Raw genomic sequence first — 20,273 nt, forward strand, 5'->3', positions numbered from 1 at the left:
CCTGACAGGATCATGATGTCTCCCAGAGTCAAGATTGGGGCTAAAGTAGCCTCTAGTTTGCACTAATCCTTACTGGCATCATTCCAATTCCCCTATTGGGTTATTCTCTGGTTCCATGACCCATGTATCTGTGTTGTCTTATATGGAATTTTTATCATATCCATTTCATGTACATAATTGTCCCTTAGGCCCTTCCAGACAACACTGGTCTGAAATTATACATGGGTATTTGCCACTTGTTGAAAATTCTGCTGACTTCTGTGTATCACAGATTTGATGAGTGTTGGAAACCAGGGGATGACTTCATAGGGCAAGTAAGATTTGAGCAGAGGAAAATATTTGGGCATGATAGTCCCAAGAAAGGAATACATGGGAAAAGAGACAAAAGCCTGAACAAAAGTATCCTAACAGGAGAGCTAGAATGGAGAGTCTGTGTGGAGAGACAGTAGGAGAAGATGGAGGAAGTTGGTGCCAGATCGCAGAGGGTGCTGGATGCTACCCTAAAGGCTTTGGAATCCTTATTGAATCTCAGTTTTAAAATAACTGCTTAACACAGGGATTCTTAAGTGTCTTGTGTCATGGACCCTTTGGTGGTCTGATGAAGCCTGTGTATAAATCTCTCCTCAGAACAATGCTTTTATATGTATTAAATAAAATACAGAGAAAATTAAAGTGAAAATAATTTTCTTCCCATCCAATTTCCTTTTGTTCATTCATTTAGTCATGTCTGACTCTTCATGTCCCCACAGACCACTGTCTCTGATGTGTGTCTAAGATCATGTTCATTGTTTCCATGACACTCTCTATCTATCCTCTGCTGTCCCTTCTCCATTTGCCTTCAAACTTTCACAAACCTCCATTTAAAAACTCCTGGCTTAAATGCAATCAACGAATATTAAGTGACTACCATGGACCACTTACTACGCTTCTCTTGGCTTCAATGGAGCTAAGAAGAAAACAAAACAGGTCAGCTTTTGAATCAGTGTTGATTGGCCATTTCTTGGCTGGATTCAGCATACACAGGTTTACTAGCTGGCTTAGCTGGGCCTGAAGGACCTGTGGGCCTGTGGACTCTATAATGATATTTTTCTTTGGATGTTTCACCAAACTTCCCTGCCTCTTCTTTCCTTGGATCTTGGTCTCTATTCTTGACTTTGACTAACTCAGGGTGGGGAACCTGCGGCCTGGAGGCCACATGTGGCCCTCTAGGTCCTCAAGTGCAGCCCTTTGATGAATCTGTGAAGTTTGGATTCAGTCAGAGGGCCACCCTTGAGGACTTAAGAGGCCACAGGCTCTCCATCCATGGACTAACCATTTTTTCTTGGCATTTTTTAGCCAGCTCCAGTAGGAAGAACAACAGAAATCATACCCATTTTATTCTCTGATATCTTTTCAGGGCTTCTCCTTAGCCACAACTGGGACCCCAGTTAACCCTGCTAGAGAAAAGGCAAGAGCCTCTTTCCCTGGCACAAAGATAAAACTGTGGTGGGAATCGGTTCCGCAGCTCCTTGGGTTCCGAACAGAAGGAGGTTTGGTTTTGTCTTAAGGTAGATGGCTGAACTAGTTGACCTCTTAAAGTTCCTTCTAGTCACAGGCTGCCATGAAGGTTCATTTTCATTTTCATCTTTTGAATCAAACTTTTGTGATTGCTTATACTTAATAGTATTTACAGCTCTAAGAAAAGATGTGGGGAGAAAGGAAAGTTTCTGAAACACTGGGTATGAATCAGTTGCAACAAATAGTAAAAATGAAAGGGGAGCATATTATTAGCTATTTTTGTTTCCTAATGGAACTCATAACTTTCAATATCCTCTACTGGAAAGTGGTTCTGAACAGCTCTGTGGCAGGGAGCCCAAATGAGGTCTCAGAAAAGATAATGCAGCTTTAATGATTGAAATAGTAAGGAAATTAAATCTAATCATGTTCCATTAAGTATACTCAAGCTTCCATTTTTATTAAATTATTCTATTTTTGCTAGTACCTAGTGAAATAACCTTTCATAGCAATTTGATTCTCTACCATAAACAAGTTTCATTTTTCACAATGGAGCTCCCTGGGATTAACAAGAAGAGATGGGTTATCTAAAATCCTGTCCATCCTGTAGCCGTAAAGGTGACCATTCAAAGAGATGCAGACTTTAGTACTATATTCTGGGTAGAGATCATTAAAGTATCATAAGAATCTTATTCACTAGCAACTGAGCATCTCTTATGGAGACAATATTCAACTAATCCACATCTTCTGCACCAGCTTTTAATAGGAATAATCCCAACTTAATTCTCTGAAGAACCTTCCATTAAATGGACTGAAGCATTAACCATCTCTTCTGTCCTAGGCCCCCATTCTCTCCCTCCTCCTCCCCCTCTTCTAATGGAATTTTATTCAAGCCTAGAGTGTTTTCACAGACTCCATTGTTATCGACCAAACTGCTAGTCTGTTTGCTTTCAGCAATATGCTCTTGCAATGTCATCCAGATGTGACTCCTAAAGACAGCTGTGTGTAGTGAATTTAAAAACAATAAGGAAACCTGACATAGGGCACAGAAATGTGAAACACTGTAAAAAGGGAAATGGGTTATCTACAGAATAACCTCTGGATATATGAAGGAACTGATGGATTTCCCCCACCCTTTCCTGTCTCTCCCTCTCCTTATATACATATACATGTGTGTATGTATGTATATATGTGTGTGTGTATATATGTGTGTACATATATGTACATACATACACATACACATACACATACATATATTTCAGGAAAAAGTTAAGACAGAAGTACTGCTCATTAACTGGGATCAAAGTTTACCATACAAACAACTCTAATTTCTTGCCTCTGCATCAAATCCTAATTTGGCATACATAAGGCAATAAGGTAACTGTATTGGAAAACAGAGAATTAAGAATTGTTATCTAACTATAAATGCCACATAAAGATATAGGCTACATTTTGTAGCATTTGTAGATTTCTGCTGCTTATTACAAATTTTATCTTGTTTATTTTATAATTCATATTTTTAATTTAAAAGATGAGGAAAGGAAAATTCTTGGAATACTGCAGATTCTTGTGAAAGTTATAACAAATAGCAAAGATGAAAGGATGATATATTATTTGTTGTTTTTGTTTCCTAATGAAACTTACAATTTTCAGTGTCCTCTCCTAGAAAATGACTTTGAAAAGTCCTGAGTAGGCAGAAAATCACTTAACAGAGAATGGATTTGCAATGAAACAACTATCTAAGAATTACAGAATTTAAGAAAAAGCGAACTCTAACAGTAAGACATATGTGTGCCCAAGGTAGTCCATGCTGTCATGGAGAACGTCCAACACTGTCCAAGCAGAAGAAGTATTTTCTAGGTACTGGGGTTCCTGTAGATCATGGAGTACAGACTGCATCGAGTCCAAAAAAAAGCCCAACTTCTCTCCAATGAGATTCACGACCCTTTACAAGAGAATGGCCTAGCTATTTACAAGGGAACAACTCAATGGATGAAGAATGCCTATTTCCCAAATGATGATGTTGCCACAGACACATAGGCCACTGAGTTGGTATATCGGTGCATAAGCTTTGAGCATGTACTACATCTCCAGTCATCCTGATGAATATCTGGTCACTGGATTCAGATGGCTCTGGAGGAGAAGTGAGGCTGGTGACCTGCACAGCCCTTCCTCAATCAAAACAAAGTCAAATGCAAGTCATGTCATCATTTCTCTGACGGCACGGTCTTCTTCAGCAACGAAGGATGAACACACACACACACACGCACATACACACACACACAGATGGAGTAATTTGCATTGATCAATAAGTCTATGCTCCTTGAAGACAGTCTCTCTGTAATTTTTGGTAGGAGTGACCTGACCCAGAATTACTATCATCATCCCCTTTCATTTCTCTAAACAAAACTGCTTGACTCATTCATGTCTCCAATCTATCCTTATTGACATGCTGTTGGTTGAGTTCATGTGCATGTGGACCAAGATTCCACTCTTAGATCTCAGCTGTTCTATATGCTCCATCCAGAAATAAATCACCTGTGGTTATATTTGACAAACCACATGTTATACACCTGTTATCAGCCTTTACTACTATTCTGTGAAATGAGTTCTATTTTTTCCAAAAGTATTTCTATAAATTTCTAAGCTATTCATCACATTCCTTGAGAATATCTATCAATTCTCTCCCACTTTTTTGATGAGGCAACTGTGTTGAGATGATGAGCTCTGTGGGGCTTTTAAAAATTACTATTACAGAAAAGCTTCTCATAATATTTGATGGACTTAAGAAACAATCCTGGGACAAACTGCTTTCATCCTACTTTTTATAGTTCATATTCTACAGACTCATTGGTAGATAAGATGACTATTTTCATAATGAAACAAAAGTTTACAGGTTGTAAGTTTATCTTCCATAGGCATCCTCAACTCTAGGACAACTCCAGTAACAAATGGAAAGATAGGTATCTTGTCCTGTTTCTGCATGCTTTGACCTCTCCAAGCTCTCTGCATTGGAAAGCTCTCTGTTCCTAAGTATTTGGCAATGGTTCATAAATCTTATCAGTGAGCATTGCACTCTGGTGATCTTCAGCCACATGGATTATTTGATCCATGGTAATGCTCTGGTTTCAGGATAGTTTGCTGATTTGGTTCTTTAGGATATTTTGAGGTTTGTAGGTGAAGTATGGAAATTTGTCATCTGTCAGTCCATGAAAGGAAGAAAGCTTCTGCTGTAGAGTTCTAGACACTATTTCACGTCTTACTAGGTATTCAGCAGGCACTAATTTTTTGCAGCCTTCTTGTGACACTTTGTGCACTTTCTACTGTTTATTTGCATAGCCTATCTTGATCTCTCAGTCTAGGCTCCTCCAGGATAATTCCTCTGAAATTTCTAGTACCAATGACCTAGTTCTGAATTGCCATCATGAACCTCTCATTTCCAAAACCAAAACTAAAAATCTCAGTCATAGGTTTGATGCTTCTTTGCCAACAAAATGTCGGTTGAGTTTATGCTGATAGACCTAAGAAATCCATTTCACTCCCCTCTGGAATCAAAGCCATTTCATAGATTTCATCCAGAGGTAAACTGCTTTCACATACATTCAACAAACTCAACATGTACTTCTGTCAGCAGCTTTTATCACTGCCTGGTAAATTTCTGTTAGCTTGTTGCAAAATTATTTCTGTGGAGCCTTTTTACCTTTCTGTCAAGAAGTCTGACATCATGTCTCCTAATTATATTTATATTTATAGGATCACATGTAGCTTTACAGCACATTTGTCATCTCATTTAATATTTGCAATACTGGAACGTATGTGTTACATCATTCCATTTTACAGATGAGAAAAATGAGACTGAGGGAGGTTAAATGACTTTCCTGGGGTCAGAGGGTTTGAGAGGAGATTGGGACTCAAGTCTTCCTGACTCCAAGTCTAGCATTTTTCTAAACTGTTTCATCTAGCTATTCTGTTCTGAGAGGAACCTGGGGCTGGTGGGTGGAAGTTTTGTTAAGATTATTTGTATTTTTGTAAAGATACTTTCCAAACACATCATAATCCAGATGAAAGTATACGTTAAGTTTGAAAGTGTACATTAAAACTGCAATTACTTAGACGTTAATTGCTTTAAACGTGTTTTTCCCACTTAGCTTTGGGTTCAGGAAGCCTGTAAGTCTTTTTGGCATATACAGACAGAGCATTCTCTTTATTTATTTAGGCTTGATGTGCTTTGCCTAGAGGAGACCAAGGTATCTGTAAGTATCACTTTCATCCAATAATTCCATGTGATCTCCAGATTCAAACCCAAAACTTTTAGTATCTATCTTTTCCATAGGTTAAGAATTTTACTCTTGAGTCCAAATGACATTTCTACATAACTGAGAAAAGAATGAACAACAAGAAGAAGCTGTTAACTGTATTATTCAGTGCAAGCATTAAGTTTAATGTCATCCAAGTACGTCATGTAATTAATAAGACATTTGGGTCAGACTCTCTCTTTCACTTAGAAGTTATATTTAGTTCTACTTAGGAGAAACGACAGTAGATAGAAGGCCATGCAGAAACACAATGAGCTTAAGTTATTTCCCTGGAAAAATCAGGATTTATAATAATTGCACTTGACATTAGTTTGTTGATGGCACATTTGAAACAGAAAACAACTGTTATTTTCCATTTGGACATCAAGTGATCTATAGTCCCAACTATGTTCGGATCTATTTTACACATTTTCAGTATATGATTAAACCATGAGCGCAGAACTGAGTCACAGGTTTAGGGATAATCAAAAATGGTAGGATAAATATCACAGTACTTTGGGACAACTTGTACAATAATTAGTGAATTTATAATAAATTGCTATTTACATTCATGAGACTGTGTTGCATTCCTTTTCTTCCTCAGCCAAAATGTTGTTTTCATATATATATTCATAAATTTTTTTCCATTTTGTTGTTGTTTAGTTGTTATGGTCATGGCTGACTCAGTGATCCCTTTTGGGATTTTCTTGGCAAAGAAACAGAAGTGGGTTGCCATTTCCTTCTCCAGCTCATTGTAGAGATAAGGAAAACTGAGGCAAAAAGGGTTAAGTGACTTGCCTAGGATCACACAGCTAGCAAATGTCTGAGACCAGATGTGAACTCAGGAAGAAGAGTTTTCCTGATTCAACGCCCAGGCTCTGTCCACTGAACCACCTAGCTGTCCCAGTGATACAAGCTGTGAATGTTTTGTATAAAGTACACAAACAAAGAATTGGCCTTTATTTAGAAGGATCACTGGTATTCTCACTTTTTGGTAAGTAGGTAATGATTTCTCTTAAAGAAGGGTAAGATCATTGGCCAATGTGGCTATTTTTGTTGCTTGTTTCCCATTTGGAGGTGGGTGAGGGTGGGAGATCTTCAAGCAAAGGAAGAATGAACAGTGACTGGCTAAGGTAGAGTGGTGATTGGCCAATGAAGTCCCTTCCAACTCTCAAATTCTGTGATTCTGTGATAATCTATCATTTTATTAAAATTACAACTAAAATTTTTTTTTATAGAATTTAGAAAACCTACAACTACCCTAAAATAATGCCACTAACTGAACCAGGTAGTATCATAGGAACCTTGGCTTAGATGAATAAATATCAGAACAATCACTTTTCCTTCTTAAGTCAAATCAACTCAACAAATATTTATTGAGCTCCTACTACTTCCAGAAGACTGAACCAGGCACCGGAAGAGATAATATATTTAGACAAGACATGTATGTACAAGATAGTAGAGAGAGAAGAGTAGAAAGAGGCTCTGGAGAGACACCAAGTGCAAGCTCATCAGTGTTACTAACCACTTAAACTTCTGACTTTATTTTCTTCATATTTCAAATTGGGGGCACAAGGGGTGGACTTAGATGGTTTATAAAATCCTCCTATCTTTTCATCTATGAGCTTATGAGTATCATTCCCTTATGAAGTTCACAGTATTGTCCTGAGAGAAGATACCTGCACAAAACAGATAATGTAAAAAATTCTGATAAATAATGATCTCTGTTCTCAAGGAATTTACATTATGTTAAAGAGATAAATATAAAATATAAACAACGTAATTCCCATGAGGGAAGGCACTATCAACTGGAGGAACTGAGACAGAGCCTGTGCAGGAAGTATGCATGATTCAAGCTGAGCCTTGTGGAAGCAGGAAAGGGTTTCTGGGGGTGGGAACATTTAAGATGGACTTTTAGGGAAAGGTGTAGGGAGCTGAGGAAGGACATTCTAGGCAGAGAGAAGAGAGTAAGCAAAGCTACAAAATCAGGAAATTATGACAGATATATGGGGACAGCGAGTAGTCAGCTTTGGTGGGGAGAATAAGTGAAGTGATGGTAAAGGGAGCAGAAAGATCAAGTTTTGGGGAAAAGATAATGATCTTAGTTTGGGATCTGCTGAGTTTGAAATGGCCTTGGGACATCTAGATGAGGATGGGGAAGAAGTTAGAGCTAGAGATACAGACTTGGGAGTCCTGTTTGGAGAGGTAACAACTAGAATTGAACAATTCCCAAAGAAGGTGTAGTAGGGAGAAGTGAACCTACCTGAGAATAAAACTTTTGGCATATATTAACCCCGAAAGGTAGGAAAGATAGTGAGGAGCTACTGAAGAGAAGGAAAAGGAATAGTTAAAGAAAGAGAAGAACCAAGGAAGGAGAGTTTATGAAGAAGAAAAAGGCAGTCAATGATGTCAAAGAATACAGAGAAATTGAGAATGAAGAGGACTGAAAAACAGGTCACTGAATTTGGTGATTTGAGGTCGCTGGTGAGCTTTGAGACAGCAGTTTTACTCCAGTGGGGAGGATAAAAGCAGGATTGCAAGGAGACTAAGAAGAAAGAAGGTGGTGACGAAATGAGGCATCTGCCATATGCTATTTTAATAGTAAATCATTTCTCTGAGGCAGCAATTCTAGCTATTTTCTCTCAATTTCTAAAAGGATAGCATCTGAAAAAAATAGTAACATGCAAGTGTGGAAATTCTAAATGAAAACTAATTGCTTTCAGTATTTTTAAAAACCCCAGGCCAAGTAAAAAACACTTTTTCCTAATATGTTCAAATCAACCTTCCAAATATTTATGTAAAACATACAAAAAACAAATAACCTACAATCCATAAAATTGACATCATAATGCAACAATATTGTTCATGTAGTGCAGAAAAAAATACCACTAGAAAACAGAGAGCATGATATTGTGGAAATACATGCAGTATATTCACAATGAAAGCAAAGACTAAACCAAAATACAAATAAGAATATGGAATTATTTGTGTTGCTATCCAGAATAAACATCATGGTATCATTACAACCTCTATGATAAAAGATAAGATGCAATATCCTCTTTCCCTAATGGAAGCAAAAGGGATATTTCATTGTCCTCTTCTCCATCTCCCAGCAAAATGAGTTACTAGATGAGTGATCCTAACAACTGACATGCAAACAACAGGGACAAGAAACACAAACTTGTAAGTGAAATAAATGAAAGTTTGAGATAACTCTCTTCTCTAACAGGAGAGGGGAATGAGAAAGTTCCATGTCACATTTAGCAAAAATGGGTCTAAAGAATTCTTTTGTAAGTTCTCACATGCCTTACAAGCCTAATGATGAACTACTGGCTTCTTTCTCTCTTTCTCTGCACCAGGCCAGATCTATCTATTCAAGAGTGCCGCCAGGGAGGAACTTCCTCTCCAAAGCACGTCAACACCTTTTCTGCAACTTAAATCTTAGTTTCCTAGGATAGAAGCGACTTGCTCAGGGTTGTGCAGGCCAGACTTGAACTCAGGTTGTCTTGACTTCCAGACTGGCTTTCCATCTACTTCATTAGACTGCTTACTACTAATTAGTTTTTTAAAGTACTGGTTAGACGTAAAATGTAAAATGCTTGGAAGTCTACTTGCCAACACAAACAGGAATTACATGAACACAATTACAAAACACTTTATACAAATAAAGACACATCAAAATCCTTGGAGAAATATTAATTGCTCACAGGGAGGCCAAGCCAACAAAATAACAAAGATAATACGACCTGAATTAACTTACTTATTCAGTGACAAACTAATCAAATTGCCAAAGAATTACTTTAGAGAGCTAGAAAAAAATAACTAATTTCATCTGAAAGAAAAAAAGGCTAATAATATCAAGGAAATTAATGAAAAAAGTGGAAAGGAATAGAACCAAGCAGTAACAGATCTCAAACTAGATCTCAAACTATACCACAAAACAATCTGATACTACGTAAGAAATGGAGAGGTTGATCATCTATTAGGTACATGTTACACAGAAGCAAACCAACACAGTAGCCAAGTGTTTGGTAAACTCAAAGATTCCAGGTGTTGGGGCAAGAACTCACTATTCAACAAAAACTGCTGGGAAAACTGGAAAGCAGTCTGGCACTCACTGAACATGAAGCAACATCTCATAACAATACTCAGACAAGATCCAAATGAGTACATGATTTATACATAAAGAAGGAAATCATAAACAAATTAGAGGGGCAAATGAGAAATTCCCTGTCAGGGCTATGGATATGGGAGGATCATATGATCAACAAGAGAGAGAGAGATTCAAAATTCTTTTTTTGATTATATAAGATTAAAAAGTTTTTCTACAAAAAATACCAATGCAGTTAAAATGAGAGGAAAAGCCCTAAATTGGAGGAGAAATTCTTTGTGGAACATTTCTTTGATAAAGTTCTCATTTCTAAGACATAAAAGGAACTAATTCAAATTTAAAATATGAGTCATCCCCCAACAGATAAATGGTCAGAGGATATAAACACGTAGTTTTCAAAGGAAGAAAGCCAAGTTTATCAACAATAGCCATGCAAAAATGCTCTAAATCACTAATAATTAGAGAAACACAAATTAAAACAACTCTGGGGTATCACTTCACACCCATAAGATTAATTAAGACAATAAAAAAGAAAAATTACAAATGCTGGAGGGGCTATGGGAAAACAGGTACACTAATGCATTGTTGGTGGAGCTATGAATTGAATCCAGCTATTCTGGAAAGGAACTGTGCATACTGTGCATATTCTTTGACCCAGCAACACTGCTACTAGGTCTTTATGCCAAAAAGATCAAGGAAAGAGGGAAACGATTTATGGCAGCTCTTTTTGTGGTGGCGAAGATTTAGAAAAAGGGAGTATCCAACAATTGAGGAATAGCTGAACATCTGACATATGAAAATAATGGAATCCTATACTGTGCTATAAGAAATCATGAAGAGGATGGCTTCAGAGAAACCTAGAAAGATTTGTATGAACTGATACAAAGTGAAGTGAGCAGAAGGAGAATTATAAAATATCAATTTTGAAGGACATAGGTGCCCTGGTCTACATAACAAGTAACCACAATTCTAGAGGACTTGTGATGAAACACGCTACTAACCTCCTGAAAGAGAGGCAATATATAAAATGCAAAACATATCCGTGGTTTTTGGACATGGTCAATGCCAGAATTTGTTTTCCTTAAATGTATATCTTTAACTGCAGTTTTGTTAATCTTGCTTTCTCAATTGGAAGGAGGAATTATTAGAGAAAGTAGTCAGATTTTCCAATGACAAAAATAAAATTTAATTAAAAAAATATAAATACAGAAAGTAAAAGGAAGTTCAAAAGAGGACAGAGACAACACAGGACAGTGATGGAAACATCATGGTAAATATAAAGTATAAAAAACCCAAACCGTACGCAGTGTACATTTGTGGTTGCACAAAGTCCTTATTTTCTCTTTTTCATAAACAGAAATGTTTATATTTGTTGATGTTTCTCAATTTCATAATGAAAAGGAACTTTTATAATTAAAAAAAAAAAGGAAAAACAAACAAAAAATCCCCACAAATTAACTAGGAAAGAGCTACCTATTTGATAAGAATTGCTGGAAAAACTGGAAATCATTTTAGCAGAAACTAGTCAACAGTTCAGAGTGTGTGTGTGTGTGTGTGTGTGTGTGTGTGTGTGTGTGTGTGTGTGTGTGTGTAGGGGATAGAGTTTTATAGGAGGAAAGGGGAGAAGATATATGACTGTAAGAATGAAATCAAAGGTATCAATAAAACTCATTTAAGAAAGAATTCAAAACTCTTTACAATACATAGATGAGATAGATAGTTTGAGTATTCTTATCCTCACCTGCTTCACAAGTGAGGAAATGGAAGTTCAACTAGAATCGATGACTTTCCCCCAGTCACAAGGCTAGCATGTGTTACACCAAGACAAGCCTCCAGGTCTTCTGAGCTGCTCCTGCTATGTCAGAACTCACATCTCTGCTCTGGTCTACCATCCTTGTTCTTCTATGACTGGAAACTGGGTTGCCTTGACAGAGTCCTTCACTGAACAACATACTGTTTATTTGAATGAAGTGTAGCATACTAAAGGTTGATGGGGAACATTTTTTAAAATTCAAGGAAAGGATGTTGGAAAGGGCCTTAGATTTAAAGGGGATGAGAGTTGGAAGAATGTGAAGAGACTGTACAGAACCTTCAAAACAGACTGTTTCTTTTGACTGGTTTAAGGTACTAGTGACTGAGTTTACAAGAAGTTCTGAGGCCTATACTTACACAGATAGTCTTGTACACTCTTAAACTAACTTTTTGTCATACAGCCTACATGCAATTTTAACAATCATTTATGACCCATTGCCACCATACTGCCAACCCCTTTAATCTAGCTAACCAGGTATGCAACTACTATCTCTTTTTAATTTGACTTCCTAATACAATTCTGTAATAATTTTTAAAAATACCTACCTAGAGCTATGGGGGGAAAACCGTGTAAAACATTGAGGAGTGATGTAAAAAGGCCACTTCCTTCCAACAGATATAGGATATTGCAGAAGAAGAGACAGACAGAGAGACATATGTGAGTAATCTTCTAAAGTGCATGGGTAATACATTTCAAAGGAAAACCTGCCACCAATAACAAAATGAATCATTTTTACAACTAAGCATAGAAGTTATCAGAGTAACTAAACACAGGAAGATGCAGTAGAAAGGACTATTGACTTGTGAATAGCACAGAAGCCCCATTACAATAAAAACAAAAGAACAACATTCCTGTTTTGACTAATTTCAGCAAAGGACCATAACATGAACTTTAATCTACGCAAACATCAAACGCACATGGATATTTTTAGTGCACACTGCACTGACATTAGCCACAAAAAGAATAAACCAGATTTCGCGTTTAATCTCATTGGCTGCTTCTGCACAGAGTGTCTTGTACTGCCTATTCATGATCTTGTGCTTGGCATGCTGCTGCTCATTATAAAAGTTGTAAAAAGAAAAAATGCAAATTCTGAAATTTATCACCAACAAAGTCAAGGGGAAAGTCTGTAAACATACAAAAAGACTGACCAGAAAAAAATTATGTGTGCCTGTATACATACATACACACATGTGTATGCATATTTTGTAGTAGGAAATTTAACGGAAGAGGTCTATTGCAACCTGACTGTAATCTACAGAGCTGAGTTATCTACCTAGTCATATATTCTAAAACACATCCCTTACAATAGCACAAAAATATATCACTTCCTTGAGACACAACACACACAAACACACACACACACACACACACACATGCATACACACCTTGATTCAGCTTTTGCTTCTTAAACTTCTTAAAATAGTGGGTTCCTAGGAACAAAAAGGCTATTAGGAAAAACAGCTAAGATAGAATATAGGAAATTAACAATCCTCTGGACAGATCAAGGGCAAAATCAATCATGTCATACTGGAATTTTTACAAAACTTTTTACCATTTTGTAAGCCTTCAAATTCTCAGAGCAAGTCCCAGAGTGACCGTCTCCCACCTTTGAGTCTTTGGCTCTACAGGAAGGCTCTCAGAGGGATGAGATCAGAATCCCACCTCTGATTCACACTTTTTATGTGACCCTGGGCATCGCCCCAACCCCTAGCCTCTATGTTCTCATCTGTAAAACGAGGGGCTTGGATAAGAAGGCCTCTGAGGTCTTTTTTAGCTCTAGGTCATTGGTCCCAAGATTCAAATGATTCTCTCCATTGGAGTAGCCTGTTGAACTGCATCACCCCACTACTCAATAACCTTTATGGGGAGTTCACTGATAAACTTGGGGATATTATCTCCCATGAAATGGTGACAGAAGCCAGCTTACAAAGGGTCAAAGAGCAAAATCGGGGAGGGGCAAAGAAATGGGGGCAACAAGTCTAGCCTCTTCTTTCAAACAGTCTCATGGAGAAGAAGAGGCAGAGGATGCCAGCTTATGGGATTTAGCTGTGTTGAGGGAAAGGATTGTATTTAGGATAAAGAAGAATTTAGCATGTTTGCTATGGAAGGGAGGAAGGAGTGAGGGCACTGGGAAATTCTAAAAAGTCTAGCACCAGAAAATTCTGAAAAATTTTAAGTGTCACTAAAAGGAGTGCTCAATATTCCAAATGATGTCATTCCAGGAAATTATAAAATCACGCTTACCCAAAGAGAATTATCAAGAAAATACTGAAATGCTCAGTTATTCTTATTGCATTTCATACTGCTACTTTAATCCACTTTAATAAAAGAAACAGAATTAAGAAAGCAAAATAAAATATCCACTGGGTAGGCAGATGAAAGCGGTCATGAAGAATACACGCGAATCCTCACCCAGGGACCTCTGAAATGCAGACCCATTATCTCCAAGTCCTTACAAAACATCCTGACTAGCATTTAAAGCTCAACCAAGTCCTTTCCCCCTAAATTTGCTTCTCCTTATGATTATACCATTTAGTTTCCTAAAGAATTACCATTTGCTTAGGGCAGTCAGGTGGTACAGCAGATAATGTGCTGGGCCTGGAGGGAGAAAGATTCATCCTTCTGAGTTCAGATCTGGCCTATGACACTAGTTATGGTGACCCTCGGCAAATCACTTAACCTTGTTTGCCTCAGTTTCTTCATCTGTAAGATGAGCTGGAAAAGAAAATGGTAAACCACTCCGGCACCTTTGCCCAAACAGGGTTTACAAAGAGTTGGACATGACTGAAAATGACTGAACACAACATCAACATGCCATTTACTTATTAAATCCACATTCCAAACCTTGGGGTTGAATCTGACTCTTTTTCTCCAATCAGTTACAAAATCATGGTGATTTGACCTCTACAGCTCTTGAATCTCTCTTCTTCTCTATTTACACTGTCATTATCTCACTACAAGAGACTCCCATTACCATTCACTGTAATACTATTAGTGTAATAGCTAGAAGGTCTTGCGTCTAATCTCCCCATTCCCTTCATCTTAGAATAATCTTGCTCATCCATGTTTATAGTCATGTCACTCATGTTCAAATATGTCCCGCGGTTTCTGACTGCCTACGAATTCCATTCCCTTCTCCTCTTGTAGAGGTACATGTAGACTGTGAGCCATGGTTCCCTTCCCTAGCATGCATATACACATCACTCAGACTTAGGAATATGCCCATTCTCCAGGGTCCAGGAATACGCTGCATACCAAGACAGTGGGTGACTTGCTCATTAATAAAATAGCTCCAGGGAAGGGCTACTGTCCTACAAAAGAAAATGTATTTAAAACACCTACCTCCTAGGAGGTAATAGGCCGGACTTTCTGATCAGCCAGTAGAAAGTAGTGATGGCCTATGAACTAAGCAGTCTCTGTTCACTTGCTACACAGATTCTGAAAGAACTAGATGATCCTGATGATGGCAGAATTGGTACTGAAACCCTCCGAGAAGCCATGGGACTCAATCAAATATATTCTATCCAAAGGGCACTCTCAGTGTACACTAGGGAGAAATTAGCTCCTGCTTAACCCAATCCTTTGGTGTCCTTATTGGACTCTGAAATAAGTCAACAAGCATTTATTTAGTACCTGCCATGTGCCACCTTCTACAAGAAGCATTTTGCACTAGCATTAATGGGACTGCCAAAAGGTGGTAATTGAGGTGGACGTGGAGGAATTAGAAGGTGAGGATCAGGGCAATGTAGAAGATGAGGATCAGGGCAATGACTGGCTCTTATCTACACTCTTCTCCTTCACATCCTATTCTGTACCCAGTGTTCATTTTATAAAAGTCTGCTCAAGGATCCTACAAGTTACTTAAGTTTGGTGCTGTCTTGCCAAAAGTATGTCCCTTATTCAAGTTCTTGACCATTGGCTCTAGGCAGTGGGTCACAATGAGGACTCAGATTTACGTATACAGATGGATGAAAGAAGCCAGCCTAACAAACAATATTTTAGAACAGAATTAAGATTCAGTATCTTCATTGTGATACTATTTTCTTGTTGGGCTTCCAGTGAAAGATGCTGCTTAGTTTGCACATTCCAAAATAATATATGATAATCATCTCTGTCCTTTGTCCTTCACTATCCTCTCTGCAGTTTTCTTTCTTTTTCAAATTTGGTACTTCTAATAAATTTTCAACTCAATTTCCCCTGCTAGAAATATGAAAAGGTCCCTTTTACTTAAATATTAAAATTTTTTCCCCGTAATTCAGTAAACTGAATTCAGTGTGTCAGGTTTCCAGGCACAATGTGAGAAATCATTCACAGCTCTGGATAAGTGCATGCTTAGCCAAGAAAACTAAAGCAGCAGCAGCAGAGATCTATGCTCAGAGACTCTTGCTTAATTTAATCAAAACCAGTAGCCTTCTACTGACACTCCAAGTCCTATAAATAGCAAGTGTCCTGAATTCTTTGTTTAAGAATAAATGTTATGGTTAGTGGTTAAGGGATGGGTAAAAGGAATCATTGACTTTAATGTCAGTTCCAACAGTAATTTTTTACATCTGCCTTGAGATGTGGGAACCATGAGTGAGGACAAAAGTAAAGCTGGCCTAGAACACAGAAGTTGAATTTTACTGTCAGCTCAAACAATCAGAACAAATTTTTGCAGGGGTTGTTGGAGATGCTCGGCTCCTCCAATACTAAGACAAAAATTAGATTCAACACAAAAACCATTTACAACACAACTCTTTTATAAAAGGCATTGCCCTAGACAATGACGTAGAACAGGAAGTAGAAGCAATAGCCTAGAGATGAACATGAGTTAAGCTAATATCATGTCACTTGCTTATATTGGTCAATACAAGCTTTATGGAGAGGCCAGTTAGTGCAGAGTCAGTGGATCCATGATTTATCAATGAGGGTATTTCCTCCATTAAAGTAGATTGCATTAGCTCTTTATCTTAGCTGACTGACCTCAGGAATTCTTATGGCCAAAAATACTTATTGTCTGGTAGCCAAACTTCTCATGCTTTGCTTCTATGGATTTATCTAGGCTGGTCCCTGGGATGATGGAAATGTAGCTCACGGCTAGATCTGAAATATTAAGGCTCTCCAATATGGTGGGATCCATCAGAGCCTGTATTATACTGGAAAGTTTGATAATTCCGTCACTTCTAAGGCATGAAGAGGCATCAGAGTTGGACTGTAGTTTCAATGTATACAATATAAAAAAAGCAAGGAAGTACAAAGGTGCCAAAATAAAGACTTCAAGTGATTCAAGAATTAGACATTTTTCCTAGCAGACAATTTTTCACTTTTCTAAACTCTCTCTTCCTGCTTTCTGTTACATTGTATTTATTGTCTTAAATATTTATTTTTCCTTGACAGTTAACACCTATTGGTCACTCATGAGCTAGAATTATGTGCAAGATTTAGCTTTCAATTATTCCTTATAAAATTAAATTTCCAACTAGTCTGTCATTTGGATTGCTGCTCTCTGGACCTCTTGATTTTTACTGGGATAATTTTCTTAGGTAAATGTCTTTCTGAGAATTCTTTCTTTTTTTAAACACGTGTTTTGCCTTCTGTTGTTCTTGGGTTTTTTTTAAACTGTAATTGCCCTTAATCTTCTAGCATCCTTTTCCAAGAGCTTGTTTCCAAATGTGTTTTTTTCTAAATAACTATTGCTCTTGACTCTCAGGTCTCTTTGCTTGTCAGGTAGGGCAGGTGTTTGCTGACAATGGTGGTCTGGGGTTCTTTTGGTCTCCTCACAAGGACAACTGAATTACATTAATTAGTTGAATGTCCATATGAAATGTAATTGGTGTTGATGTTCTCTCCTACACCCTGTTCCTATTTTCCTATTTGAATAATTATTTTAATAGGTCAGGGCTTAATTTCATACCACATATTTTTCTCATTTTAATCCATTTTTTTCTAACTTTCTATTAATTTTGATTTTTTGCTCTAACAAGCTGTTTGTATGACCTTATGCTGATGGCAGATTCAGGAATGACTCATAGAGGAGTAATAAAGTTGTTTCCTGTCAAAATATAATTAAGTTCATTTTTGTTATATTATTTGGTGCTCACCTTTTCCAGGGCCCTCCAATTCTTTTCTCAAAGGAAAAATTTATAGTGTACAATCCTGGGGCCTCTGTGTAGTCTGCAACTCTTTGACTTCTCTCATTCCTTACTCTTGAACCGTAACTGCCAACATATGTTTCTACCAACCTCACCTCTGACCATTTTTGTAGCCATCAAATAGCAAAGCTTATGTTGATCTAATTCTCAGCAACTTACTGAACTCCTCTCAGGGCTTTTCCACCTCTTCATTCACTGCTATAGATGTTGGCATAGAAACTGCAATTATTTCCATGGTCATCTTTTTGTAAGTATTTAGCACAAGCACTGAAACACATGAAGGCCAAACGTCCCATGAAATGAAATTTCTTGTTGTCTTTGAACACAAGCTAAAATCAGCTGAGCCAATCCCTTTATTTGCTTCTCCAAGGAGAATCTGTGAGCCATCTTTTCACTGACTTGCAACTTCCTTTTTTCTTCTGACTTTGAGTATAGCAAGAATGTCAAGACTGATATGGTTCAGTTGCTCCACTCTATGTTCACTCCTTGGTCACTGGGGAAGATGCTCTTTTTTTGTCTATCAATACCCAAGTTCATGTTTCTAAGTGACCTAAAAGTCATCTGATTCTAAGCACCTTACGTCCCCTTTCCTGACACTCTCCCCATCAGTACAAAAGCAGAAGAAGGCTGCACAGGACTGAGAGACATTTAACATGTTCTTTGTTTTATAACTTCCATGGCCAAAGAAAATCCATCACTGAGAGGTCAGCCAGAACTGCTGACAAACCTCTCCACACTTAGCTTGTCTGGTCTTTAGAAGCAGGTGCAATCTTTTGCTAGGGCCAGTGCTTAGAGTCTTTCCAACATGATAGAATGGGCTTTCATTCCACTGAAACAGTACGTAGTAGGCACTTAATAAATTCCTGGTGATTAACTGCCTAATGCCATAGTCTTCAAGAACCTCTTAACCCATGGTAAGATTCTGAGAAGTATCATTTTAACCGTAATAACTCAAAAATAATACCTTACATTTACAAGGTGCCTTCACCAAGATAATAAAGTAACATAGTAGTACAAGTATTTTTTTCTATTTTTTAGAGGCAAGGAAACTGAGGCTCAGAGAGATTACTAGGTAAAGTTACCCAACATTATGCATCTAAGAGGGTGGACGGTCAGGCCTCCTAGCCAAGGGTGCTGACTCAGAGTCCAGAGCTCTCTGAACTCCACTAAGTGATCACTCTAACAACAGATCTTAAAGTTCTTCTAGCCCAGGAATTCTTGCCTTTTTGTATGTCACACACCACTTCTCAGAATAATAGCTTGTTGCCTTCACTCATAATTGAAAGAAATGTTAAATTTCAGTTAGAAGTTAGTGTAAATAAAGATGATATATTCCCCATCCACATTCACAGAACCCCAGAAATCTATCCATGGATATCTTGGAGGGCTAGTGAACCTCAAACTCAGAAGTCTGGTTTTAGTCCAACCTCTTGAGTTTGGAGATGAAGCCACTAAAGCACAGCCAGGTTAAATGACTTGACTAAAGTTATGGAAAACATTAGTGAAAGAACTCAGGCTAAAACCAAGGTCTCTGGATTCTTAGTAAAATGCTGTTTTTTGTGTACCATACATCATTTTTTTTATTCCATTCATTTGACTTTCAAATATTCATTTCATGTCTTACCAGAATTACTTCAAAAAGAACTGGGATCAGTTTGCTTTCTTCAACAAGGCTGTAAAAGAAGAAAAAGAAGAATTTACATATGACAATGATTGATACTTAAACCACTGCATTTAAATATGGAATAGTGCAGTTCCAATTTTGTATTATTAGAAAAATCTGGGCCCAAGAAACACAGCCTTGGACTAAATGTTCACTTTAATACACTCACTGAATCCATTAAACACAAGAAATATGGGGCTTCTTTGCAAGTGACTTACTAGCTCTACCTTACTGATATGAAGTAAGTGAGTGGAACTCTTAAGTAGATTAATATTTTTAAAATGGGGAAAATTAATTAAAATGCAGAAATACTAGAAAGACTATCAAATAGGTAATGTAGACTGTGAAATAATTTGAACTAACAATTCACACTGCACAGTTAAATTATAAGCACGCCACACTGCAATTTTTTATGTATGCCTCATTAGTTATCTCTTCTGCATTAACGAATTAATGTACAATGTATTTTCATCATCTTTGTTTCTAAAAAACTTCGGCACCAATCAGCCATTAGATTCTAGGCAAGTCCTCCCCACCAAAATTGGATATAAATCGCCATCTACTGTAACAGGAGAGTTTTTTCAATCAGTAAGTCACAAAGGGCCTCAAACCTCAACTATTTTAACAAAGATTAAGATTTTAAGATAACATAAGATTTTATTGAGCAAGTTGTTACAATCTCCAAAAAGTTTTTCAGTCTAAGACTCAAATTCCTCTTGTAACTGAGTCATCCCAGTCATGGAAACAGGTACCCACTACCCAC

The 20,273-nt window shown here is 37.5% G+C and overlaps 1 protein-coding gene across 14 annotated transcripts in view; it reads right to left on the reverse strand.

Moving 5' to 3' along the window:
* ULK4 (unc-51 like kinase 4) overlaps window positions 1-20,273 on the reverse strand; it is a 674,194-nt gene that overhangs the window by 299,893 nt on the left and 354,028 nt on the right. For 12 of the 14 annotated variants that reach the window (XM_072651430.1, XM_072651427.1, XM_072651429.1 and 9 more), the window contains one exon: window positions 19,472-19,520. In XM_072651430.1, the coding sequence (XP_072507531.1) occupies window positions 19,472-19,520 (49 nt within the window). Of the gene's footprint in view, window positions 1-17,578; window positions 18,115-19,471; window positions 19,521-20,273 lie in introns of those variants that run through there. The other 2 variants (XM_072651432.1, XM_072651431.1) reach the window with 2 other exon arrangements.

The sequence above is a fragment of the Notamacropus eugenii genome, chromosome 3 (assembly GCF_028372415.1).
Source record: "Notamacropus eugenii isolate mMacEug1 chromosome 3, mMacEug1.pri_v2, whole genome shotgun sequence".
Classification (NCBI taxonomy): Eukaryota; Metazoa; Chordata; class Mammalia; order Diprotodontia; family Macropodidae; genus Notamacropus; species Notamacropus eugenii.